Genomic DNA, 27,747 nt, shown 5'->3' on the forward strand with positions numbered 1-27,747 from the left:
GTAACAAAAAAAAAATTATGCAAATCGGCCCAGCGGGGCCTGAGATATCCTCCTGCGCAGGTTACCCCGAGCTGAGCTCGGGATAACCGGCAAGGAGGTTAAGAGATCAAAAATCGTACCAGTCCCAAAAAAACCAGGCAGTGCCGAGCACAATAACTTCCGACCAGTGACCCTAACCTCTAACATCATGAAGATCCTCGAGCGGTTAGTCCTGGCCCACCTGAAGGAGTCCACAGACGCCCTTTTTGACCCGCTCCAATTTGCATATAGGGCAAACAGATCTGTGGAGGACGCCATCAATGCCAGCGTGGCATACATTACGGAGCATCTAGACAGCCCTGCCTCCTATGCTAGGATCCTGTTCCTAGATTTTAGCTCAGCGTTCAACACGATCAGCCCAGACATCTTGATCACCAATCTGCCGCAGCTCGGAGTTGACCCTACTCTTCGGGTATGGATCAAAGACTTCCTGACAAACAGAACGCAGCAGGTGAAGCTCGGTAACCACCTCTCCAATGTTAGAACCACCAACACAGGGGCTCCACAAGGCTGTGTTCTGTCACCTCTACTGTTTTCCCTCTATACCAATAACTGCATCTCATCCACTGACTCTGTGAAAGTCATCAAATTTGCAGATGACACCACTATCATTGGCCTTATTGGTAGTAATGGGGAGTCGGAGTACCGCAGCGAAGAAGAGAGAATATGTAACTGGTGCAAGGACAACAACCTAGTCCTCAACGCAGCAAAGACTGTCGAGCTAGTCGCTGATTTCAGGAGAAACCCTCCCCCCCTCCCACCTGTCCTCATTGGGGGAACCGAAGTTTCTAGGGTGACATCTGTGCGGTTCCTCGGCACGACTCTAACAAACAAGCTGAAGTGGGAGCAGAATACCATCAAAATCCAGAAGAAATCTCAGCAGAGGCTGTTCTTCCTGCGCCAACTGAAGAGATTTGGCATGCCCAGGGAGCTGCTGACCAGTTTCTATACTTCCACCATAGAATCCATCCTCTGCTCCTCAGTCATTGTCTGGTATGCTGGCGCAACGGCCAGCGACAAACACAAACTGCAGAGAGTGATAACGGACGCGGAGAAGATCATCGGATCTCCTCTTCCACCTCTCGATCTCCTCCACTCAAATAGGATGATGAAGAGGGCCACCATGATCTCCCGTGACCCCGCTCACCCTGGCAGCCACTACTTTAAGCTCCTCCCGTTGGGCCGTCGCTATAGGGCTATACCTTCCAAAACCACCAGGCGGAAGAACACCTTCTTCCCCCAAGCTGTTCGGCTTCTGAACTCCAACCTCCCCATATCTGGCCCGCATACCAGCGTACTCTAGCTGGGTTGGTCAGCCGGTTCCCGCCGCTACCTGCCTGGGCTCATCAAATTTGACTTGAGGCCACTATCTGTATCTTTATTATTATTATTATTATTATTATTATTATTATTATTTACCTGTGTTTTAAATAGCAGTGAAATGGCCTACACGAACTGACTACTGCATTTCAAGTGTACGTGTTGTGCGTCTGTCTGTATTATACCAATTATGCCTATGCCATGTGTACCACAAGCAATTCCGATTACAGCTCTTGCTGTTCTTGGCGAAATAAAGTGATTCTGATTCTAAATTAAAAAAATCTAACTTTGTACTGGTAACACTACTACTTTCACGTGTGTTTACACCTTTCCTTCTAAAAAGCACCTACAGTAGGTGGTTATCTCATTCATTAACATATATACTTATGGGATATGTGACGTTATCCCCTCCTGGTAAGCAGTGCGCTTAACAACTTGCATTAAGGGGAGGGGTTATAATGTGACATCAGCTATGTCTGTTTGGAGGCGTGTACTTGTGCTCAGCAACATGGCAGCACCATGGATGTCATTCAAAAAATTCAGGCAAACACTTCAGACAATGCAGCTCCAGAAAAGGCATGTCACTTAACCATTTATGAGAAGATGTGCATGAATATTATTATTATTATAAATAAAATAGACTCATGGTACAGTTTTTGAGCGTTCAAGTCTTCTTACTTCAGCAATCTGAACGTTTTGACATGCACTTTTTACTGAAGAGTAGTTTAGTATACTTCTGTTATTTCATTGCTCAGGTTTGTTTGAGCCAATGCAGTAAAAACTTGTTCATTGCAGGAGACAGTTAATGATGTGCAAATGATTCCAACTTCCCGGTAAATTAAATGCAAATTGTATAGAGCATGGCATTGAACCAAAAAAATTACCGGGCAACTCATATGATTGGCCCAGTTTCAAGACTTGTATAGTCTGTATTAACTCTGATTATGTCGGAATTAATTGCATCTCACTGACCATCTCTTTTTATTACCATCACAGTTATAAATGGAACGGATATTTACTAAACTCCTAGTAAATTGGGCACACCCTTTTTCCTAACAGGAAATAGGCAAATGTATTTCAGTCATTTTGTTAAAACCTGAAATAGAAAACACCTGGATTCAGCAGTAATGAGAATAACAAAGTCAAATGGTACGTTTTCCAGGGCCATTAACATGTTCATGACTATTTTATACTTGAGAATTCCTGATTGTCCCTAGATCCAACTGGGTATCGGCTAACCGCACATAAGAATTGTTTTTGTCAGGTTAAACAGGCTTCCTATGTAGTTGACAACTCTAATGTTTTTCGCATGCAAACGGCCGTGTTGTCTCGTGAATATTCGCGTTAGCGTGGGGAAATTCGCAATTGCGCGCAAAAAACTTTACGCATGTTATAACTCATGCAAACCGCTAGCGCAACCGTGAAATCATTTATCACGGTTTAGTGAATCTAGCCCAAAGTGTGTAAGCAGCTTTGCCTAGAATACTTGAAATATTGCAAATAAACATTTTTGTCCCCCTGGAGCTCCATTTGTTGGTTTGATTGGTAGAGTTTGAACAGATTGTTGCCTTACTTTTGCAGTAAACAAGTATCGTAACATTACAAAAACAAAATCTTGAGATGTGGTTGCTGGTAGCCTAGACTCTGTTCACTCTGAAGTTGTTGTGGTGTTTTTTTTTTTTTTTTTACTTCATAGCAGTAGACTAATAATGTTGAATTTAGAAAGCCTGCCAGTCAAATTGCCCATAACTCCTGTTACTGCTTTCACTCCTGATTTGTTAGTCGTTGGAGGGATCTGGCACTGGCCCCTCAGAACAAGAATGTTTTTTTCTTCATTTAACTCTCTGTGATCACAGTGATTGTCTCACAATGTTCACAGGTTTGTTGTCACACAATGATCACAGGTTCATGGTCTCCTGGACGGTGCATGGAACTCAACTGAGTTTCACATTATTGCATCAGGAGCATAGCAGCCGGTGTAGTTAAGGTGCACCTCCAGAGTAATAAATAAAATCCTGCAGCCTCCTAGTAAAAAAAAAGTTATACTTACCTGAACAGCCTTGTCCCGCGAAGCAGTCCAGAAGACTCTGCATCACTCGACTTCTGGCACCTGGCCCTGCCTCCCCTCTCTCCCGTGGAAAAACACCGTGCTAAGTAAATAGCTTGGCGGCTTTCTCAGGGAATGGAACGGAGGCAGGCCCAGGATGTGGGGTCTTCTGGACAGCTTCGCAGACGAGGCTGCTTTGGTAACTAACTTTTTTTTTTTTTACTAGGAGGCTGCAGGATTTTGTTTTATACTCTGGAGGTCCACTTTAAATCTATGCCACTTCAGGTTTAAGCAGCCACAACCCGTTATAGATTTTTCTATACGTGATCCCTGGGTTTTAAGGATATTACAGGATAGAAGCATGAGGAGGACCATCAGCAAGTGATGAATGTTAATCTCTACCATATCATTAACCGTTGGGTTTTATTTCCAGAATGCTAATGCAGAACATGATCTAGTGCTACAGTACATTGTCAGTAGCTGTCTCTATAAACATCATGACGTATCATCTAAAATGTGTTATTTCTTTTACAGGGTTACAGAACAATGATGTGAAAAGACAGTTTCTCTTGGAACGGTTATTGGATGCTGTGAAACAGGTACAAAATAAGGAAATAATAGTAAAGTTAAATCCCTTGTGACTTGTCTCTGGTCACTGATTATCTTGAGGCGCAGAAAATGGCCCCTCAGCATTTTGCAGCACAGCAGTGGCCCCTCTGCCTCCTTTGACAAGGCAGTTGGCACTCAAGCCCTTGGTAAGAAAAAAAAAAAGTGGCCACAACTTGTGGTCACCTCCTGTGACAAGGCAGTGGCCAATCAATTAATTGCATCATAGCAATGTTCAGGGCCGGGCCGAGGCAGAGGCGAGAGAGGCTCCAGCCTCGGGCGCAGTGTAGGAGGGGGGTGCACAACTCACTCAGCTATCATTCCCCTATTGTGTTTAAAGCGGAGAGAAATATGAAAAGGGGATACATGGAAGTGACTGCAAGCCAGATAACTAGAGATGAAGGTTTTGGGGGCCCTGGGGCGCCTCTTAGTCTAATAGCAATCAGTGTGTGACGGCTGGGGTGGAGGGATGGAGGGGCACACTTTGGTGTCTCAGCCTTGGGTGCTGGAGGACCTTGTCCCGGCTCTGGCAATGTTGGTGAACTACTTGTAGTATGAATGTGACTAACATCCACCAATCCCGTTTTACTATGCCACAGTTGCCATTCAGGTCTAATCCACTAGAGCACAGGTGTGAAACTTCGGTTCTCGGGGGCCATATCCATACCGGGGTTTAGGATAGACTGAGAAATAAAGAAATGTGTTCTACTTGATAAACCACACCTTTCCTGATTTAGGGCCCTTTTCCACTAGCAATCGCTAGCGTTCACGCTGAACGCTAGCGATTGCTGAATCGCAATTACCGGCGATTCCCCGACGTTCGCGGCCGCAATTTTGCTATGCTATGCACTGCATAGCAAAATCGCGGCAAATATCGCTCCGCCGCGCGTTCGCGTTCCCGGCAAAAACGAATCACGGTAGTGGAAATGACCTACCGCGATTCCTATGTTAAAAAGTGCTGGTGGAAAAGGGCCCTTAGTCCCATCAATCAGTTTGAGCTATGGCAAAAATGTGTGAGGGCTTCAGCCCTTGAGGACTGGAGTTCGACATCCCTGCACTAGAGGCTTCTGAAGGCGAATACACTGTGAACAAAGTAAACATTTAAGATTGGATGGTGTGCCCATACATGATACAATCTTTATTGTTATTGTCCATATAAAATGCAGCCATCACCCCTATATGCAGTGTAATAACCCCACAAATACAATGCAGCAATAATCCTTTGTAGGTCTCTCTCCCCCTTTTGAGTCTTGGAATTTGTTATACATTTTATTCATCATGTTACTTTTGTCACTGTAATGACCAATTCTGTATTTTGTATTGATTCTGTATTTAGTCACCAATTCTGTATTTTATATATTGGTGTATATCATTGTCTGTATTATGTACCCCATGTTCGTTTCTTGCTTTGTACAGCGCCATGGAATATGTTGGCGCTTTGTCATAGACACCTGATCTGCATGCTTGTTCAGGCTCTATAGCTTAAAGTAACAGAATCAGAGGATCAGCTGGGCAATGTGCATTATTTAAAAGGAAATAAACATGTCAGCCTCCATATCCCTCTCACCTCGGGTTCCCTGTAAAAGAGAAAGAGTAATCCTTTGACTAAGCTTATTAGGCAATAAAACGACCACATTGAACACCCTCCAAGACCTAGGTGCTCATAATGGAACACATACACCAGGGAGCACTTGATCTTTTCACAATTATAGTAAGTTTTTAGAGTAAAAAAAAATGTGTAAACAAATCTGAATAAGTATACTTAATTAAAAGAAGGAAAAAACAATGGGTTTTGGAAATCATTTATGCATAATTAGAGAGTACTCCTAATAAATGAATGTGTCAGAGGGTACTTGAAATGATGTATTGCACAACCCCACTGTTGTGCAATACATTTACAAATGACAGTATTTGCCAAGTACCCCCTTACTTGGCAAATACTGTCATTTGTAAATGTGTACATTGGATAATAATGTTCTAAAACCCTGCTGTAACACATCTCTATGAAGTAAACCACTAACATTTCGGTGACCTTTATTGGAAATTGCATACCCAACACATTCAACTGTTAAAGACCATTTCCAGTACGCCCCTTTTATACCTGCCCACTGGGTCGCCCGCATGACGCTTCCCCGCCGCATCTCTGCTGCAAGGGCCATGCAAGTCTATTGGTATTTTCACAGTGAACGCAATGCTACCCGGTGTGCCCGAAGTATTCTAACCAATACAAAATCTGCAATGCGTTGCCTCATGATCCGTGCTTACCACATGGATTATGCAGCAATGCAAGTCAATGGGTGACACAGCAAGTGCAAAGGACAGACCGCGTTGTGACAAGGTGTGCATGTATGGACCAACGGGAATCCCAGAGACGTACTTCCTGCCCGGCAGGGAGCATGTCACTGACCAGGGGCGGCACTATGCATATGACCCTCTCGCCACACCATTGAGCAGGGTCATATGAAGGCTGGTTTCTGCTTGCATTGCATCTCACCACTAGTAATAGGTGTCATACCGCCTTATGGTTATTGTAGAAAATTAAAGTACAGCCCTATGCAAGGATTTATATGTACATGTATGTGCAACAGTTCAACCCAAACACCATTGGTGATGCCAAAAGACTATATTGGAGTACTGAAGACATAATTTCAGGGTGATTAGCTGCACCCCCTTGGAAATCCGTAAACAGTACAGCAAGGCAGGCACTTCCTTACCAACTTGAGTAAAGACATATAAACCCCCCTTATTCTCTCTGGCAGCATGATAATTTCCAGATTATAGATTCTAAAAGGGGTCCAATTTTTTAGCACGCATTCAGACCCTAAAATGCGGAAATAATCCTAGCGCAGAGAGATCTGTGGCAGCCCCTGCACTTACTCTCCTCCCTGGTATCCAGCGCTGCAGTTCTCCCTCCATACTCTGGGTGGAGCTGTAACCTTATAGTGAGATTCCTAGCTGTCATCATGACAACAGGCGGCAATCTCACCAGAGGGATGCAGAACATCGGCGGACAGGAAGAAGAATGGCTGCCAAGGTCTGGATTCCCGGGGAGGTGAGTGAAAATGCCCATTGCTCTGCATAGACCTCGTGGTGATCACCACTAGCTACTGCCAGGGAGGTTAAGGCTACAATTTATGATGATAATATTTGATTTCTAAAGGTTGTCTGTCTAGGTGATCATTCTGCCATCAGTAGTGTCCGAATCACATACCTGAAACAAGCGTGCAGCTAATCCAATCAGACTTCAGTCAGAGCACCTGATCAGCAGTGCTGCACAACAGGATTCCGGATATCCGGGTAACCCGAACTTTTTTACGCTATCCGATTTAGATTCCGGATTTTTTTAAAAATCCGGCTAGCTATCTGCGGATATTTGCCCGCATAACCGGGATATCCGCGGATATCCTGATCCGAAATACTGTAACTAAGGAGCTGACGTCCCGGAGCCAATCAAAAGGCTCCCAGCAGAAGCCCTAGCAACCAATCACAGAGGGAAACCCTGGCCAGCCCCACCTGACCTCATTGAGCCAATCAGAGGGCTCCCAGCCTAAACCCTGGCACCCAATCACAGAAAGGAACACTGGACAGCCCCCTGTTTAATGAGGGCTGCCATGATGAGACATATCGTCTTAGCTTGCTGAATGCTCACTGAGAGACATGCTCCAGTGCTGGTGGCCTACCAAGGGCTGTACACAGTTATAAACCTAAAGCTGTTCAGTGATTAACCCCTTCACTACTATCACTACACTATTGTTAAAACGTTTATTAGCTTGATTGATGTCATTGTATGACAGTCAGAGTGTGTGCTCTAGTGCTGCTGGCCTAGCAAGTGATAAACCAAAAGCTGTTCAGTGATTAACCCCTTCACTATCACTACACTATTGTTAAATCATGAATTAGCTTGATGTCATTTGTGTGACAGTCAGTGTGGGCTGCAGGCAACTGCTATGTGTCTGTGTGTGTGCTGTGCACAGACCAGGCCAGCTGCTGCCTGCTGGCCAGCTATTAGCCTTAGGTATAGGTTAGGTTAGGGATTAGGGGATAGGATTACTGTGTTATTGTGTAGTTAGTACTGTAGTACTGCAGTCAGTGTGCTAGTAGTTGTTAGAGTAGTAGTACTACTGTGTTAGCTTTCTACAGAACTGCTGTGCTGTGAGCAGGGCCAGTGTGACAGTTAGTGTGCACTAGTGTCTTCTCCTCTGCTGTCTGACTGTCACTCGACACTTGGCAAATGTCACGGGTCATTTGGCACTTGCCACGTGGTAAGTGACACGTGGCAAGTGACACGTGACAAGTGGCAAGTGACACATGACACGTCCTAAGTGCCAATTGCAATGTGCCATGTCCGGCATGCTCCTGGGACACATTACACCTGCTGCTGCTGCATTGCCCTGCTCCTGTTGCATGTGCAGCTCCCACCGCCAGGCCAGGGTACCACAGGCCACTGATACCACCTATATTTAACCCAAAACACAATTGCTGCATAATTTTTTGGAGCTGTCTTAGCTGAAAACTGTCATGTCCCAGTTGTGCGGTTGGACTTTGGACACAATGTGGGCTGCACGACCGCTGTCTGGGACCTAGGCCTAATGTTAATTGACAGCCATTTTTTTTTTGGGGGGGGGATTTTAAGTCCCCACATCATCAATTAATGTTCCCCTTTACAAAATAATGATGCTACATGCCTCATATACCCTAAAAAAACGGTTTAAAGCAATGTAACCACTTCACCACTGAGGGGTTTTGCCCCTTGAGCACCAGAGCAATTTTCAACTTTCAGCGCTCCTTCCATTCATTCGTCTATAACTTTATCATTACTTATCACAATTAAATGAACTATATCTTGTTTTTTTCCGCCACCAATTAGGCTTTCTTTAGGTGGGACATTATGCCAAGAATTATTTTATTCTAAATATGTTTTAATGGGAAAATAGGAAAAATGTGGGAAAAATGCATTATTTTTCAGTTTTCGGCCATTATAGTTTTTAAATAATGCATGCTACTGTAATTTAAAACCCATGAAATGTATTTGCCCATTTGTCCCGGTTATAAAACCGTTTAAATTATGTCCCTATCACAATGTTTGGCGCCAATATTTTATTTGGAAATAAAGGTGCATTTTTTCAGTTTTGCGTCCATCCCTAATTACAAGCCCATAGTTTATAAAATAACAGTGTTGTACCCTCCTGACATAAATATTTAAAAAGTTCAGTCCTTAAGGTAACTATTTATGTATTTTTTTTTAATTGTACATTTTTTAATTTTTTTTTAATTACAAAAAAAAGGGGAGTGTGGGAGGTAATGAGTTAATTTTTTGTGTATAAGTAATGTATTTGTATGTGAAAAATGCTTTAGGGTGTAGTTGGCAACAGTAACTTTTTGTTTAATGCGACCTCCAAGAGTCGTTCCGGACGCTTGGAGGAAGTACTAGGAGGCTGGGAAAGTTTTTTTTTTTTTTCACAATGATCGTGCTGCTTATCGGAGAAGCAGAGGATCATTGCGGGGCTTAGATCAACGAACGGGAATAGATTTTCCTGTTCATTGCTCTCCGGGCCAGCTGCCGGTGGCGTGTTTACGAGCTGGAGTACGCGCTAGAGCGAGCGGGAGCGCGGGCAGCGCGAAAGTACGGATTTCTCCGTCCCTGGGGGTGAAAGGATGGAAAAAGGGACGGAGAAATTCGTACGGGTGGGGGTAAAGTGGTTAAAGGCCACTTCCAGTTTTTCTATCCGGATATCCGAATTTGCTCGGATATCCCCGATACTGAGGTCAGATATCCGATTCGGATTGGAAAATTTTGAAATCTGATATCTGACCCGGATCGGATATCTGGATATCCGCAACCGGGTCAATCCGGATTTTGAAAAGTGGTATCCGAGCAGCACTACTGATCAGCATGTTTGTTCAAGTTCCATGGTTGAAAGTATAGAGGCAGGTGTTCAGCAGCACAGCCAGGCTATCTGCATCTTGTTTAAAAGGAAATGTATATGTCAGCCTCCATATGCCTCTCACTTCAGTTTTCCATTACAGAAGCCAACATCAGCATGACAGCTGGCACTTATGAAAATGGTGTAAATTATTGCTCATTACTGTTAAAAGTAATTCCCACAACACTCAGAAACCTAATTCAAGTGGATAAGCAAAGTACTTTCATTTATTCTTATTTGTTTTTACTGCTGTGCACATTTGAATTGCATTTATTGTGAAGAACAATGTTCTTATGCAGAATATATCTTATTCCCCAGCAGCCTGTTTCCTTCCTCAGTGGTGTCTCAACCAAGCTATTCGCCATCCCTTGATACATATTCCATGATGCGGTTTACAGAACCGTATTCCTCTATGCATTTTTCTTCTTTAAATTGTCTTTCTCATGTTGGTTTATAAAACCACACATCATTAATTCCCAACTAAATTCAAAATTGAACAATGCAGATTCTCAAAGCAATTGTATTGGTTTTTGTAAATGATAGTGTTTCCTCTGGAACTGAACTTTTAAAATAAAAAACCCTACTGTGCTTGTCTTCCTACATTCAACTATGGGACCTATCCATACAGCCTTTATATTTCCCTTGCCTCTAGCCTCCTGTTACCAAGGTTAGGTGTTGGGGCCTGATCCTCCATGCATGTCTGTGGGAATTCGGATGCAATGTCTGAAAAAAAAACCAGGCACTATTCCCCGCCGCACCATGTGATTCGAAAGCAGCCCATTGATTTCAGTAGGCTGCGATTCTGCATACGAATTTGCATGTGAGGAAACGCAGAAGAATCGCACATGGAAACAGGCCCTTAAGGTGTGATGAAACCCTGACATAACATTCAATAAAAGCATGTTTTTGTACTTTTTATTACTCGTAAACAGGCTTGCTAATCACGAGCTATTCCTGAGTAACCACGGTGGTTACTCGTGATTAAAATGAGCTGTAAGTGGTTCAGGTGTGCGACTGGATGCGGCGGGTTAATCATCCATAATGCCGCCGTCCGCCCTGCATTTCAATGAGCTTGCAAGCGTCCTATTGGTCACGTTGCAGGCCTCGCTATGGCGCACTTCTGGCTTGAAGGAGGAAGTGCGCCATAGCGAGGCTTGCAACGCGACCAATAGGACGCTTTTTATGCTTGTTGAAACGCAGGGCAGATGGCGCCATTATGGGTAATTAACCCCGCCGCATCTAGCCGCACACCTGCACCAATTACAGCTCATTTGAATAACGAGTAACCACCGTGGTTACTCGTGACTAGCTCGTGATGAGCAACCCTGCTCGTAAATCATATTTGCTTTTGTGCACAAGTCATTTCCTCTGTTTACAAATTACAAGTTTTCAACGTACAGTTTACCTGCTCTTAAAGCTAGTATTACAATTAAAAAAGCGTTTAGTGACCATTTCTCTCCTTTTTCAGCTTCTGTGAAGCATGCAGCTGAGATAGGCCTGGGGCACACCAAAACCGCTAGCAGATCGTCAAAACGCTAGCGGTTTTGGGAGCAGAGAGCCGATATTTGCCGGGTGCACACCGAGCGGATTTTGTATGCGATCCGCCATCCGCATCCGCATCAGCATCCGCTAGGCTAATGTATCTCTATGGGCTGGTGCACACCGGCGGTTTGAGGTTTTAAGCAAACTGCAAACATGCAGCAAGAGGCACGTTTGCGGCTTGCTAAAAACCTCAAACCGCCGGTGTGCACCAGCCCATAGAAATACATTAGCCATGCAGATTTTCAAGCGGATGCGGCCGGCGGATCCGCCCAGTGTGCACTGGGCCATAAAGCGTGGCCAGAAATGTTTTCTAATTGTGGCTGATAAGGAAACCTAAACAACAGACAATGTAATCACTTCCTCAGCATAGGTTGTTAAAGAGTAACTGTTAGCCCCCAAAGTGAAATTTAAATCTGTACAGCAATGTTTTATTTAGTATTAAAGTGATCAAAAAAGCCAATGCGTTCAGCAAAAATCAATATAATTTTGCTACTATGTAGCCTTTTGCCCACGCTAACGACGCAAAGCCGCATATCAGATACTGATGACGAGCATGCAGAGCATGCCTATGTTTGCCCGACCACCCTCTCCCCCCCAGGACCAGGTGCCGATCTATTTGCACCACAAACAGCTGACCGCTCTGACACGGAGACAGAGCGGCAGCACTTCCAGCGGGAGCACCGCAGAGCAGCCGCCGCCGTGCATCTCTCACATGTGATTCTCTCACATGTGACTCGGCGGCGGCTGCTCTGCGGTGCTCCCGCTGGAAGTGCTGCCGCTCTGTCTCCGTGTCAGAGCGGTCAGCTGTTTGTGGTGCAAATAGATCGGCACCTGGTCCTGGGGGGGAGAGGGTGGTCGGGCAAACATAGGCATGCTCTGCATGCTCGTCATCAGTATCTGATATGCGGCTTTGCGTCGTTAGCGTGGGCAAAAGGCTACATAGTAGCAAAATTATATTGATTTTTGCAGAACGCATTGGCTTTTTTGATCACTTTAATACTAAATAAAACATTGCTGTACAGATTTAAATTTCACTTTGGGGGCTAACAGTTACTCTTTAAGGTTCCCACTGAAGTAGAAGCTGTAGCTGTTTGAATGCTGTTCCGTCCAAAAAAAAGTTTTATGTTGTAATTAATCTTTTAATTTACAAAAAGCCTTTATTAAGATAAACAAAGTCATCAACAGAGCATAGTGCAATACAAAACTTTTGAAGTAACAAAATTATATGCAACAGTATGATCGGATGACAGTAAAATAGTAAAACAAACAAAACCCTTAACATTTTGCTCCATAGTACAAAAGCGTACATATTAAACAAGACATTGCCGAGACATTGGTACAAAATGCAGCATATATGAGATCAAGCAGGAGAAGAATTGGATTTATATGCCAACCAGGCGGAGCACCGTGTTTGAAAGTTAACATAAGAAGAGGAGATAATGCTAGTCAATCTGTCAGATTCCATGATAAGATCCAATCTCTTCAAATAATGAAAACTGTAATGTAATTAATCTTTTGGAGCACAGAAGAGACCATATTCATCTAATTTCAGGCTTCTTAAAGAATAAAAAAATCTGTCACCCTGGGAAACAGCTGTTAAGGGATGTCATGCCGCTGTTTAAAGGGTTATGCCAGATTGACATGTAGACTTTTTGACTGTAACTAAATATCTAGTTATTGAGAATCAGTATATTTGTAATTGTTTTTGTTGTCTTATTTTCAGTGCCAAATTCGATTTGGAGGACGAAAGGAAATTGCTTCAGATTCTGATAGCCGGTAAAATAACATTCCGTTGTTTATCACTGTTTTCTTTGATTTGCGTTAATCCTTTGAAAATTCAAGCTTGTTACAGATCTCAGATTATGTACATTTTTTAGACTTCTGATTTACAGCTTGTCAGCACCAGACATTTCCTGAATTTTTTGGCCTTTGTGGTTTTGTGCTGTTCTTGTTTAAGTTGCTTCTTTATTTTTAGTATATCTCTATTAAATAAGGAAGTATAATTCATAGCTGCTCTCTCATCAAGGACATCCCATCACTGGCACACCGTAAAGGAAAAGGAGCTTGCTAGATCCATTCTGAACCAAGTTATAGGGTCAAGAAGCACTTATTGATCCACTCAGCAGATACTGAGTCACCTGTCAGCTTTTATAACCCACTCCACGAGTAGTGTTGGTGGTCGAATTTGGGATATTGAATTCAGAAAACACTTCAGCACCCAAACAAGTGGACAGGATCATGGGGAGTTCACTTACTTGTGCTTCACATGACTTCTTTCAAGCCGGAAGGAGGAAGTCCCTTTACCACGTTCAGTCGCTCGGGTGCTGAAGTATGTTTGGGATATTTCAGGCTTTCGAATTTGAACATGGACGCTATCCACAGGTACTGCAATCACTCCACCACCCAGTGTCTGGACTCAAACATTTCCCAGTAGGTTAATATAAGGCTATTAGATGCAAAAAAAAAAAACCTTTCTAGAAGCACATTCCATAAAACACTTTCATATATTAAGGTTAAAATCAGAAATGATTACTCACACTCACACAATGGCCCATGTGACAGGGACCCAAGAAACCTCACAACCTGTATCAGGCATCATTGCCGTTGGAGCTGCATTTGCCTGCTCTTGTCTTTTTGAGATTTCCTCAGTGACTATATTGGTAAATTTTTAAGATCTCCCTGATCTCTGTTGGTGTCATTTCTGGGAGCGATGCAGTTCCGGCTACTCACCTGAGGCTGGTTTCACACTGCACACTGGCGGTAGTGTTGCCTGGCTGCACCACATTGCACCACCAAAAACAGGCCTTCAGAGAACACTGTGTTAGTGCACGGGGTTTCCCGTCATGCCACCAGCCAAGAATGAAGTGACGTGCACTTGCGGTCACTTCCTGCTTCGGGTATGCGGAAGCGTATTTTAAAAATACGCTTCCGCGCATTGCGATGCCAAATTTTATTAAAAACCCCGCATCGCTATAGACTAACATGACTTCCGGGCAAACGAAGACCGCCGCAGGTCACTGCGTGTCCAGCACGGGATGTAGTTCTGCGCTAGCATTAGATTGGGCACTTTCTGCTCAGCGTACCGCAACGTGGGAAGTATGAACTTCACCATAGACTTTCATTGTCTGCAGTAGCAGTGTGGCAATATGCCACACCTGCACCAGTGTGAAAGGGGCCCTCAAGCCTTCTCTGCATGTTCACTGTTTGTGATTCTAGCCCATGATACCATATGTGTGTGCTCTGCCCTCATCCAGCCACCTCACTGCATGGTGAACTCCATTTTATGTCTCTATGGGATATCTGTAGTTTAATATTTTTGTTCAAAGAGGAACTGGACAGCCAAAATAACTAGAGATAATAGAGCACACATCCATCATTTCATTCAATTGGGTTTTCAACAATGGAGGTGCTGAGAAGGCTTGTGTGGAGCGTGACTCTCATGCCCACATGTACCTCCACCCATTCCATCACACGGTATGATATCACTGAGAATCTAGTGTGTCATTTTTTTGTGGGGGATTCAGGAGGGGACTCTGAGGACATGGGCAGAAATAAAAATTCAGAATAGAGATACTTTTGAACAAAGGAATTAGAGAATTCAGAAATTAAAAACTTCCAACTTGTACATTTGTATGAGCTAAACGCACTGTGGACATAGTTTGCAGTGTTTTCTTATCCCTGCTTTTGTCTTTGTAAGATCTCCACAGTGACAGCATTGGTGAATTATAAATGTCCACTGGACTTCTGTCTGTTCTAGGCAGGACTTCCGCTATTCAAGAACCCTTTCACCATAAATACCAGCTACCATCCGATGCATACAATCAAGGCTATCCCCTATGGCCAATACGTCAGACTTAAAAGGAATAACTCCAGAAGGGAGGACTTCCTTCAACAAAGTTGTGAATTGACGGAACGCTTGGCCAATAGGGGTTATAGCATGATTGAGCTGAACACAGCTTTTCAACGCTAATTTGTTGCGACCCAAGACCCAAAAACATACCCGGAGAGAGCAAGATGCCAATCAACCCCTTACATGTGTATTTGATTATACCCCTATGGCAAATCAGATTAAGGCTGCCATTTTGAGACACTGGCACATTTTACGAGGAAGGAGGAAGTGCGCAGTATTGAGTTTGCAACGCGTCCCATAGGCCCGCGTGCAAGACGTTTGGGACGCATAGAAGCCGATGGAATTCTGGGTAATTAACCCCCCATCTCCCATGCACACAGCTGAGGCAATTAAGCCTCGTTTGAATCACAAATTCGAGTAGGTAACTACTCGTGAGCCCATCGCTATGAAGTTCCTTTAGATGCAGCACGGTGATCACTGCTGTGTTTCCCCTATTATAAGACCTACCCCAAAAATAAGGCCTAGCTTATATTTCAAGCATGCTTGAAATATAAGCCCTACCCCCAAAAATAAGACCTAGCTGGGACGCTTTGTGTTTGGGGAGGTGTGTGGAAGTGTGGAAGTTACTTAGAATGGAGGGGGACGCAGCCACAAGGGAGGTGCAGTAAGAAACCACACACCTCCCCATACACAAAGCGTCTACCCCTCTCCGAAAGAGTAACCCCCCCCTCCCCCGAAAATAAGCCCTAGCACATATTTCTCCCCGCGAAAGAAAATAGTCCTATATTCGGGGAAAGACGGTATATATGTAAAGCAATCTGGGCATGTCTGTTCATCTGTTCATGTTGGTAATAGAATAGTACCGATATTTTACTTACCGGGTCCCTTATCCTAACACTAACCTCCCAACTACAGATAAAGGAGCCAATCGGCTAGTCACAGCCAAATGTCTTTTATGGCTAACTGAACTCCTAGCCATTTGGCTATTTATAGCCGATTGGCTAGCATTGCCTGAATCCGGTATTGGAAGTACTAGCTGATCGGCTATCACTAGCCCAAATAACCACCTCTGCACCGTATCTTGGCAGTTTAGCATTGCAGTCTATTACATGCCTTCCAAAGCCGGCGCCTAATACAACTGTTATGAGAACCTGATTTTTTTTCTGCTTTTTGAGCCAAACAAGATTAATCACATTCAAGTGATGCACTGTCATTCTTTGCTGTGCTTTTAGCACCTTCCGCATTATACATTTATATGTTGTTCCACACTCACCGGGTTTGAGTAACCAGGTTTATTCCCATATTGTGTTTCTATTCATTTGAGATATTGCAGTATAGGTGTATGAATTTATTTATGTACTTGTTATGTTGCACTTGAACTTTTGGTACTGCAACATGGAATTCATATCCCACTGAGGGATGTACTTTTACATATCCATGGCGAGTTCAAATATCATTGTATACTATTTGTTGTAGTTTGGTTATAATTAATAATAATATAATTAATTATAATTAATAATAGCCTATAAACAATAATTTATGTGAAACGTGTCTCGGAAAAGGTCCATGTTTTTAGTGGTTGTAATCTTGTTTGGTATGTTTGTTACTAATCATTTGTGATCCTTATATTTTCATAGTAAGTGAATCATTTCTATGGGCCTTGATGCCCTCTTCCTTTTTAGCATACTGCAATTCAGGAGGTTAGCAGACCTCTGTGCTTTTTTCTTATTGGTTAAATGGTAACTTGGCCGAGCACACAATAATAAAACCTGTCTCACAACTCCTTATTGCCCATATGATTCTTCCCGCCCCCCCCCCCCCCCCCCCCAATGCCATCCAAATCATAAGCGCTCAGACACAGATTACAGTTGGTGGTGGAAGCAGCCATATTGCATAGTTGCCTCACATCCTGTTCAGTAAGAGCTGTGTATGATAGGGGGAAATGAATCTAGAGCTTTGAATCTCTGCACCCATCACATCAGTCACTCGGAAGATGAGCTCCTTCGTTTATTTGCTTTGTATATACAGTAGAATCTCGTTATAGTAAACTCTGATATAGTAAACCTCTGGATATAGTAAACTCAGTCCTCAGGTCCCAGCAAATGTCTGTATAAATATGCAATGCATGACCTATTCAAATATAGTAAACCTCTGCTGTAGCAAGCTATTTTTCCTGGTCCCTTGGAGTTTACTATAAAGGGATTCTACTGTACATCAAAGGAAGATTTCTCCACAGCAAGAAAGTGGAGTGCCTGGTCCTATCTCTGCATGTGATGAGGCAACAGGGGAAAGTGAAAATTATTTGTATTAACTATTTGAAGAACATTTTTTTAAACAAGTTTTATCCTAGTTGTTATACCAACGTGCAGATCTATTGAAACAAAGAGAAAGAGAATAGTTTTACTGTAATCCAGCTTCAAAGAAGAGGTCTAGGCAATTGAGCTGGGTTTGTAATGCTGGGAACGCACAATGCAAATTTCCGCCCGAGAAAGGGATTGATTTTGCTAAGTTATCACTGGAAAATCTATTTCTATATCCATCGGTAGCAGACATGTACACACGCTACAACTTCCTGTCCAATCACCCGCCGATCGGGCTGGAAATTGCATCATGTATTCCCAGAATTAGTGTCTCATAACTTAAAGAGATCCCGAGGCGGCATACTGGAATCCCGTTAGGACCCGGAGGCATGTCATGTGCACAATGATATGCCTCTGGGTCATTGTATCGCCGCTGCCACTCCCCCCCCCCCCCCCCCACACACACACACAATGCACTCCCTTAAAAGCTCGCCAGCCTAGTGACAATCTGCTTGTCCCTAGCCTGCTTTATTTATGTGAGGCTGTCTGTCAGCCTCGTAGCATCTCCCCCTCGATAATACGCTCCCCCCAACATTCTCCGCCTCTGTTAGCTTCCTCCAATAGGAAGCCAAGCCGTGACCCAGGAGCGCTTATAGTGTGAACAAGCCCTTACAGCTTACAACTCAATTGCAATGGCACTTCTAATTCAATAAAAAAAATTTATCTGTACAAAACTGAAGTGACCAGCTGGGAACAATCTGTTAATTGGCGTGATCATGTTATCAAATTGGAGAGCTGGAAAATTAAGATGGAATTTAATGAATTATTTCAATGCCTGGTACACACAATGCAATTTCCTCTCAGATTGATAGTCAAATTCATTATTTCTGACAGGTCTGATCTGAAATCCGATTTTTTTTTTTTCCTGATCAATTTTCTGATCACTTTTATACAAAATCAATCAGAAAAAAATGTAAATCTGATGGAAAGATGCATTGTGTGTACCAGGCATAAAGAATTCCAAGATAGCAATAAAATCTATAGGGGCCCATACACTGGTCGATTTCAGCCATCGATCGATCGATTCTATAGAATTGATTGATCGATCAGAAATCGATTCAATCAAATTCCACATTCGATTGATTTGCGGCTGATTTCGATTGATTTCGATGGATTTGATCTGTCTAACAGGATGGAAGATCTAGGTTGATCTGCTGCTGGCAGCAGATCGATGGCCCATAGAGTTGCATTGGATCTAATGGTCCAATAATGCATTTAGATCAATTTCCAATAGATTTCATACTGAAATCTATTGGAAATCTGTTCCTAGTGTGTGGCACACATCAGATTTCGGTCGGATTGGACTTGACCAGTCCCTCTCTGGGTGAGATAATAGGGTCAGTAAGTAAGCTGTAAGCAGCTGTGACCACACATATAAGGTGGCCATTAGAAATGTTGGCGAACGGTTCCCGATGGTCGAATCTGCTGCAAATCTATAAGTGTATGGCCACTAGTGATGTGAGCGAACAGTTCCTCTATGTGGCCGTACTACTTCCGGGTCGCTATGACCCGTTGTAGTACGGCTGCGATGGGCCGGCGGTGCACGTCTTCGATCACGCGCCTGTTGCCGGGCACTCTCTGCGCATGAGCGTGACATCACTCATGACATCACGCACATGTGCAGAAAGTGCCCGGCAACAGGCGCGCGATCAAGGACGCGCACCGCCGTACTACTACGGGTCATAGCGACCCGGAAGTAGTGCAGGGTGAGGGGGGTTCGCCGACGACCGGTTCGGGAACCGTTCGCCAACATTTCTAATGGCCACCTTATATGTGTGGTCACAGCTGCTTACAGCTTACTTACTGACCCTATTATCTCACCCAGAGAGGGACTAATTGAAAACAGACTTTTTGTTCTGGCTGCAGCCTCTAATAATGTGCAATACGTTTCAGGACAATTTCTTTTTGCACATAGCCAATAATGCTAGGTACACACTGTGAGATTTTCTGGCAGATTTACGGTCAGATCGATTATTTCCAACATGTCCGATCTGATTTCCAATCGATGTTCGATCATTTTTCTGTTTATTATTATTATTTTTTATTTATATAGCGCCAACATATTCCGCAGCGCTTTACAAAGCACAATAAGACGACAAAGGGAACATAGATACAACTAACAAATGTACAGCAGAGTTCCAAGCAGCACAAATATTGTTACAAAAACAGTAAATATTAGGAGGATGACCCTTCCCTTGCGAGCTTACAATCTAATGGGTTGTGGGGGACACACTAGGTAAGGGGGTGGAGGATGGATGAGGCAGTGATCCTTTGCCTCTGATTACATTGTGACAGATAAGTAAATAAGGGCTATAGAATGTTATAAGCTTGTCTGAAAAGGTGTGTTTTCAGAGTGTGTTTGAAGATGTCCAGGTTTGGAGCATGACATACAGGCTGTGGAGGAGAGTTCCAGATAAGGAATGATGCTCGTGTAAAGTCCTGGATGCGAGCATGAGAGGAGGTGATCAGCTTAGAGGCCAGGAGAATTTCACTCTGTTCACTCCTATTGGAAATAGATCGGAAATCTATCGGAAATCAGATTGGACATGTTGGAAATTATCAGATTTTCTGGCAGATTTACTGTCAGATTGATTGTGTGTACCTAGCATAAGAGGCATCTCATCACTCAAAACAATAACGTGAATTGACCGTGCTGACTTGTGTCCTTTAGATTAATGTGAAGTGGGATTCTGGCGATAAGTCTAGTTTAAGTGATTTACTTTTTAACCTGATTTGTAAGCCGCATACTTTTGTACATGCCGACCTGCAGAGCTGTTTCTGCCCCCTCTTCACCTTTTCTTCCGTGGAAGAGACATGCTTGCCTCTCTCTGTGAGGTTTCCTAATTATGCCTTTGTTTTGTTGCAGAGTTATTTGTCTGTGCGCTCAGTTTGAAGCTGTGCTTCAGCATGGCTTGAAAAGAAGCAGAGGATTAGCATTAACAGCAGCGGCAATCAAACAGGCAGCGGGGTTCTCCTCTAAAACAGAGACAGGTAACCCACTATTATCACCAGTATGCCTAATTATGTTTTGACAGTTGCTCAGTGTGCACTTTGGCTTGTTGCAGAAACATTTTATTTAGTCAATTGGCTAATGTACCTTACCAGAGTGGAATATACTTAAACCATTTAACCCATTTTGCAACCTTGGTTAATGCTAATAGTGTTTTAGCTCATTGTTTTTTGTTTTGTTTTTCCTTGTCTTTTTGTTCTTACTTTGTAGGAAGATAGCGTAGGAATTTGCAATTATGTGGTTTCTGTATCAGGGCAAATCATGAACAGAGAGTACAGGAAAAACATAAAAAAATAATAGCTCAATGACCCATTGATTTTGAGAGGGGTCTTCTGCATATTCTCATTCTGAAGTGCTAATCGGGGAACGCTTCATAAAACGGCCCACAGTTGTCTAAATGTAGTTCTTGATTTATTGCAGAAGTCAGCACAGACTTGAGAATTATTTAAACAATTGTTTGTTTGTCTGTTTGCAGACTTTGTTTGTTTGTCTGCACTTTTCTGAGGAGGAGGACCCTCCGAGCCCCACGACACAATTGTCAAGTCTGTGCTGACTTATGCCTTAACCTTCCTGGCGTTCTGATTCCCGCGGCCCTGCGGCCGCGGGAACGTTCTTTGCACATTTTTTTTTTCATTTATCATGTAGCTAGCCTAGCGCTAGCTACATGATTCCCCCCCTCCCTGCGGCGTCCCTCCCACCCCTCCGATCCCCGGCGGCGCAATAACCGTCCGGAAATCCCGTTCTGAACAGGATTTCCAGGAGGGCTTCCCCTGTCGCCATGACGACGCACGTCGTGACGTCGGTGACGTCGTGACATCACAGGGAGACCCGATCCACCCCTCAGCGCTGCCTGGCACTGATTGGCCAGGCAGCGCATGGGGGCTCGCCTGGGGGGGCCCTGCATCGCGGCGGATCGGCGGGGCCTGAGCGGTGCCCTCTAGCGTCTCTGGACGAGCTCAGCTCGTCCAGAATGCTAGGGAGGTTAAAGAGGAACTCCAGTGAAAATAATGTAATAAAAAAAGTGCCTTGTTTTTACAATGATTATGTATAAATGGTTTAGTCAGTGTTTGCCCATTGTAAAAGCTTTCCTCTGGCAGGTGATGGCAGTGGAAGGAGATGCTGCTTGCTTTTTTTGGCAGTTGTAAACAGCTATTTCCCACAGTGCAACGAGGTTCACAGACAGGAAACTGCCAGGACCATGGTTTTTCTCATGTAAAAGTGGAGCTACTGATTGAGATGAAGTTCAATTCTTGGTTACGGTTTCTCTTTAAATCGATAAGCTACATTGTGACAACAGTGTGCTAACCTGACCTTAATTAGACTACTAATGACGTTGATGGGTGACGTGGCTTAGCACCCAAGGTTGAAGGAAACCAGAGACCGCGATAGCTAAAGATTTGAGATTTGTGCAGAAGACCCCGACTGACGCGACTGAGACAGTTACCGGGGCTGATCACAGCTGAACGGCAGACTGCGGGAGAAAGGCGAGGGACTCGGACGTGTTTATGGGGCGGGAGGAAGCCGCAGGTAAGTATCAAATCTTTAGCCATCACCATCTCTGTTACACTTTAAGCACCCAGCACTACAGGTAAGGTGTGCCACTCCAGAAACCTCCTTGCAGGTCTGAATGTAGTTCTACATGCAGGCATTTGAAAACTGGGATTTTTTTTTTAAAATTCATAGATGCACATAATGCAACGTAATGCTCATGCTTAAAAATAAATCTTGCAGTGGATGCAACATAATGATTGATGACGAGAGTAGCAGCAAATCAGGGGCCCATACCATTGCACTGCATCGAACAATGCAACAATGCATTATTATAGGTTCTTGATAGTTTTCATGCCAAAATCTATTTAAAATCTATGCCTAGTGTGTAGAAGGATTGAAACCCTATTGGATCAGATTTGATCTGAGAGGGATCTATCTGAAGGATGACCTATGTGGTGACATATTTATTTCCTTTTTTAAACAATACCAGTTGTCTGACAGTCCTGCTGATCTCTGTGGCTGCAGTAGTGTCTGAATCAAGTCAGACTTAGTCAGAAACACCCTGCTTGTTCTGGGTCTATGGATAAGAGTATTGAAAACAGGCAATCTGCATTTTTTAAAAGGAAAGAAATATGTCAACCTCCATATTACGCTCCATTTAGATGTACATTAAGAATGGTGCTCAGATTCCTCATCATACTTCACTTCAAGGGTCTCGTGAAGAATCCCCTCCCTCCCTTTAACTCATGCTAATTAGGTTGGTTATACCCATACAATACCCATACAAGCCTGCAAGCCTGGCTTTCAGCTGCACTGAAGCAACTCCCATACCTGGGCCATGCTTACCCCCTATAGAGAACAACAGTATGGAGATCCAGTGAGTAATAGGTCAGTCTCCATATCCTGCCAGAACTCGCCACTATGCATACACTATGCATATCCCCTAGCTATGCCTCCCTCTCTGGTTGTGGCAAAAAGGAGGAAATTGGAGCAAGCACCATGTTCAGAAAATACAGGGAAAGGCCAGGACCTGGCAGACCTTTTCTGAAATGGATCAAGATACTGGCTGGAAGCTTTGGTATATTGTGATTGCTGAAGTTTTGGGGTACGTCTTTAATTTCAAAGTGGAAATTGGGGATGGTACCGGCTCTTCTAAGTGTGTGCTGGTGGTTGCACTGAGGTTGATAAAGTACTTAAAAAGAATCTGTACTGTGAAAATCATACATAAATAAATGTACCAGCCTGTTTGTTGTCTTCTCCTAGCCCCCTCTGTGACATTTTCGCAGCTCCCGCTGCTTTCCTGGTGATATCACTGTTATTCATTGTTTTTGTAAACCATGAAGATGGCCGCCAAACAGGAAATACATCATCAGAGCAGGTGCCTGTCTGCAGAAGCTCCTCACAAATGTGACTTGATTGCTGGAATGTTACTCCCATATGTTGCCTTAGCTGCTTGTCTGAGCTCTGCACTGATCTCTCTGCACTCACAGCTGTTTGAAATGTCTCCGCTCCAGGAGCCTTGTAGAGATTCTGGCTGTGAGCAGATACCTTGCCTGTGACTCATACACACAAAGGAGAGCCTGCATGGGGTGTGCATAACTTCTCCCTATCACAGCAGAGACAGTGCATTCCTCTTTGGCTCGACAAGGCTTGACAAGAAAAGAAGATTAGATCTATTACAAAGACAGAACAACTAGAAAAAGCTGCAGTAATCCAGACCACATTAGAACAGGTATAGGATACAAGAAATAAGGCTGAAAATTTTGTTACAGAGGGCCCTATGCAATTCACTTTTCCACCCAAGTTTTCTCCTAGGAGATAATTTTTCATCTTCTTTGTAAAATAACTTTCCAGCACTTTTCAACTAAAAAAGTACCAAAAAGTAAATGAAAAAGTATTATTAAATTTATTTTGAGTCTTTTCTTGCTTTCTGGTGGCTTAAAGGGCATTTTATTGACAAATTTAAAAATATCACCTAGGAGAAAACTGAGGAGAAAAAGTTAATTGCATATGGGCCAGAGTCTCTTTAATTTGTAGATCTGTTCCACTCAAATATACCCTTTGGTGTATAATGACGAAATCACCAATGGTGTAAGTCTCTGCTTCTACAGTATTTAGCAGTGGCTGGCAAATCAGTGAGTTGCCACTAGCTAGCCTGCAGGAGTGTTATTTATTCAGCTTCACGTCAATTGGCAGCCAGAAGCTTTTATATGCTAGCCAGCCCTTCCATATCCATTTCAGTACCAGAAGTCTCTGGACCCTTAAGGACCGAAGACTTCTGGGTAAAAAAAAGGTGCTCACCGACGTCAGACTGCACGGACCTGTCTCTCTTGCCGTTCGCACCGCTCTTCCATCGCTGAAGCCCACTCGCTCTGCTGTCAGTATCACAGCCGAGCTCCGTGAGCCGGTCAGGAGCTGATTTCATTGGCTTCTGACCCTGTGATCACTGTGAGCCAATGTGATTGGCTCACAGGGTCAGGAGCCAATAAAATCATCACGAATCTCTACTGTCACACCGACAGCAGAGCGAGTGGGCTGCAGTGGTGGGATAGCGACAGGAGCATGTGGCGTGGTAATTAAATTCTACACCCTGGCAGGGATAACATAAACAAACGGCTTAGATTTCAATTACGGTCCGTAAGCGGTTATGGAAGCAGAAGGCTTAATTCTTACCGGATCCTGAGCTGATGCTGGAGGATCCAGAATTTCTGGAGGATGGCACACATTCATGTCATAAATGGTCAGCTGCTGGTTCTCTTCTCTATCAACATATCATAATGTCTTATTAAATATAGCTATTCCACAGCCAGAGTTATCTGTTCTCCCTTTCCTCCTCCACAGATCCAGTATTTTGGTTGTATGTGAAGGAAATCCTTAACAAGCACGAGCTTCAGAGGTTCTACTCTTTGAAGAACATCACGACGGATATAGGGAGGGGCCGTGCATGGCTGCGCTGTGCTTTGAATGAACATTCCCTGGAGCGCTATGTACATATGCTGCTTGGAGATCCAAACAGGCTTAGGTAACATTGATTAGTACAGCCGTAAGTCAATGACTCATTGTTATAGGCCACTCTGATCAAACAATGCATGTTGCATGGAAGAGTTAAGGGGATACCGCTCTGATAAAAGGAACAGAAGTACCTTGCTATCATGAATGTATAATCAACCTTAATCACGACACTTCGGAAATTAATGCGGTTTTTAGATTCAGAGCAGTTCACATATGGTAAATAATGGAGGGTGAAATCTGGGTTGTGAGTTATTATGCTGCCATACACCTGCAAGCTGCTGCTTCCATTTTCTCTTTATGTTCAAACCACAAAGGGAATCTGAACATCAAAAGTTTTCTCACTTTATCACTAGAGGCAAAGAGTTCCCATTCTGCTTTTCCTTTAAGTTAGTCATCACACTGCGATTCCCATGAAATGCTGGATGTCCTTACTGCTCTCACACGTGAATAGGGCAGAGATTTATGCTTGTTTTCCTTAATGTGCACAATTCCATTTACCCTGCTCATTTTATATTTTATCAGACAAGCATACAAACTACTGAGTACAAATTTGATTTGCTGCAATTCATTATTGGTACAATTGACTGGTCTGCAGCATGCTTTTTTTTCACTTTTTTTTTTTTGGGGGGGGGGGGGGGGTGTTTTTAAATTGAGTCCTTTGTAGGTTGACCATTTTCATTTCTGTCATATGATGCAGTGTCTCTTCATTCCCAGCACATTACCCAGTCCATATCAGTACGAGCAACATGATTTTTTTTCCCATTGAGATCTAGTGTGTTTTCAAAGTGTTCCTTTCATTTTTGAGCAGTGTAGAAGGCAAGTTAGGTTTTTTTTTTTTTTTTTTTTTTTGTTTTTTTTAGCCACACCAATGGGCTCCAATCACTAAGACTTGTTTGGTAAAAAAAACCAAAAAACTAGGTCGTTAAAATACCGCATTTCAGTATTTTAGACTTGTTTTCCCAATTCACGCATGCAGTATTAATTTGATAATGTACCAAAATTGGCTTCAATTCACTAAGATCTGTTCGGTAAGGCACCTTTCACACATACTGCATCACAACGCGGTATGCTTCCCCGCCACAGTGGCCATTAGTCTCTATGAGACTGGCTGCATGACCCGCGGAGCAGTATGGCAGAAGTGGTTATGATGACACAGACTCTGCAGTGCATTTCCGAGCGGTAACGTACAGCAGCCATTTGCATTGCAGTCTACATCACCATAACAATTATTTTGATTGTTACGGTGTGGTGCGCATGCGCAGATTGGGTGAAAAGCAGTGCCATATTTCTTGGATCTGGGCAACCCTGCCACAGAATAATCGCATTGCAGCATACTGTACTGTATGTGAATCCAACCTAATAAGTAGAGGTCCAACCAGCTGTGGAGTAGCTCTCGGCAGCAAGCTGTTTTCTGCTATGGTGATGTTCACCCACTTGTGGACAGAATTGTGCTGACCTCAGGTGGTCTGCCTAAAGGTTGCCACACACAATTCAATTACAGAAATGTGAGTAAAAATGATTTCTACAGGAAAATTGAAAGCTTTTTGCTTTTTTATTGAGTGAAAATTCTGATTAGATTTCATGTTTTTTTATTCTACGTTTTTCTGTTTTTTGATCAGGATTGGCTGAAATTTCTGATCCCTTTTTTTTTTTTTTTTTTTTTGCAAGATTGTATAGTGTGTGATAAATTGACAGTTTTGTAATGTAGAGGCACAAGCAATGTTTTCCAGCGTTTTCAATCATTTTTTCATAATTGAGTAAAAATGTACCACACGTGTGGGGTGCATTGGTTAGATTTCTCAAATTTTACATTCAATCAGAAAATTGATTGTAAACCTTGAATTGAAAAGAAATGTAAAACATTGTATGATGTGTGGCTAACTTAAAACATGAGCTATTGTTAACTGCAGACAGCTCCAGGCTGGAGGTAAAATACCGAGCATCTCACTTGTTTTACCAAATGTTCTAATCTTTGTGAATTGACATTTGTTGAAGTACTTACCGTACAAGTCAATAATTTTACATTCCCAGCCTTAGTGAATTGAAATTTGACCAGATGTTTTTGTAAGAAATCAGTTTAGTGACTCTCCCTTGCTGTGCTGCAGCATACAGACGGTACGGTAAGTTCTTGTCTGTGGAAGCTCCAGCACGCAACATTGATTCATTGTTTCCATTATTGAAAAACCACACAACTGTGCATATAGAAATTATCACTGACAAATCTGGCTCGGGTACAAAATCAGATGCTTACCTTAAGAGCGAAAAGCCTCAGGATCCTATTGAGGCTTCCCTCTCTACTCTGTTGTCCCCCATTGCTGAGCGCGGCCGCCCTTCACATCGGGAGCGCAGCTCCTTTTTCTGGATCAAGTGCACGCAATAGCTGACTGAGCCAGCTTGCGCATAGGCAGTAGCATAGAGCCGCAGGTTTCGGGCCACTTCGCATAGGCAGGCGGGCTCGCGGAGCCATTGCGCGCACTTGATCCAGGAAGAGGAGCTGTGCCGCCCCCATTGTGAAGGGGGGCAGCGCTCAGCAATGGGGGTCTTAC

General features: G+C 43.4%; 1 protein-coding gene across 11 annotated transcripts in view; it reads left to right on the forward strand.

Moving 5' to 3' along the window:
* The window catches only part of SNX29 (sorting nexin 29), an 875,170-nt gene that overhangs the window by 72,686 nt on the left and 774,737 nt on the right, over positions 1-27,747 (forward strand). For all 11 annotated transcript variants that reach the window (XR_011022742.1, XM_068244702.1, XM_068244708.1 and 8 more), the window contains exons 2-5: positions 3,941-4,005; positions 13,202-13,254; positions 20,555-20,679; positions 25,031-25,211. Coding sequence is in view for 10 of the 11 variants with exons in the window: in XM_068244702.1 (XP_068100803.1) it covers positions 3,941-4,005; positions 13,202-13,254; positions 20,555-20,679; positions 25,031-25,211 (424 nt within the window). In the remaining variant the exon portion in view is untranslated. The remainder of the gene's footprint in view (positions 1-3,940; positions 4,006-13,201; positions 13,255-20,554; positions 20,680-25,030; positions 25,212-27,747) is intronic.

Source organism: Hyperolius riggenbachi, chromosome 7, assembly GCF_040937935.1.
Source record: "Hyperolius riggenbachi isolate aHypRig1 chromosome 7, aHypRig1.pri, whole genome shotgun sequence".
NCBI classification, from domain to species: Eukaryota; Metazoa; Chordata; class Amphibia; order Anura; family Hyperoliidae; genus Hyperolius; species Hyperolius riggenbachi.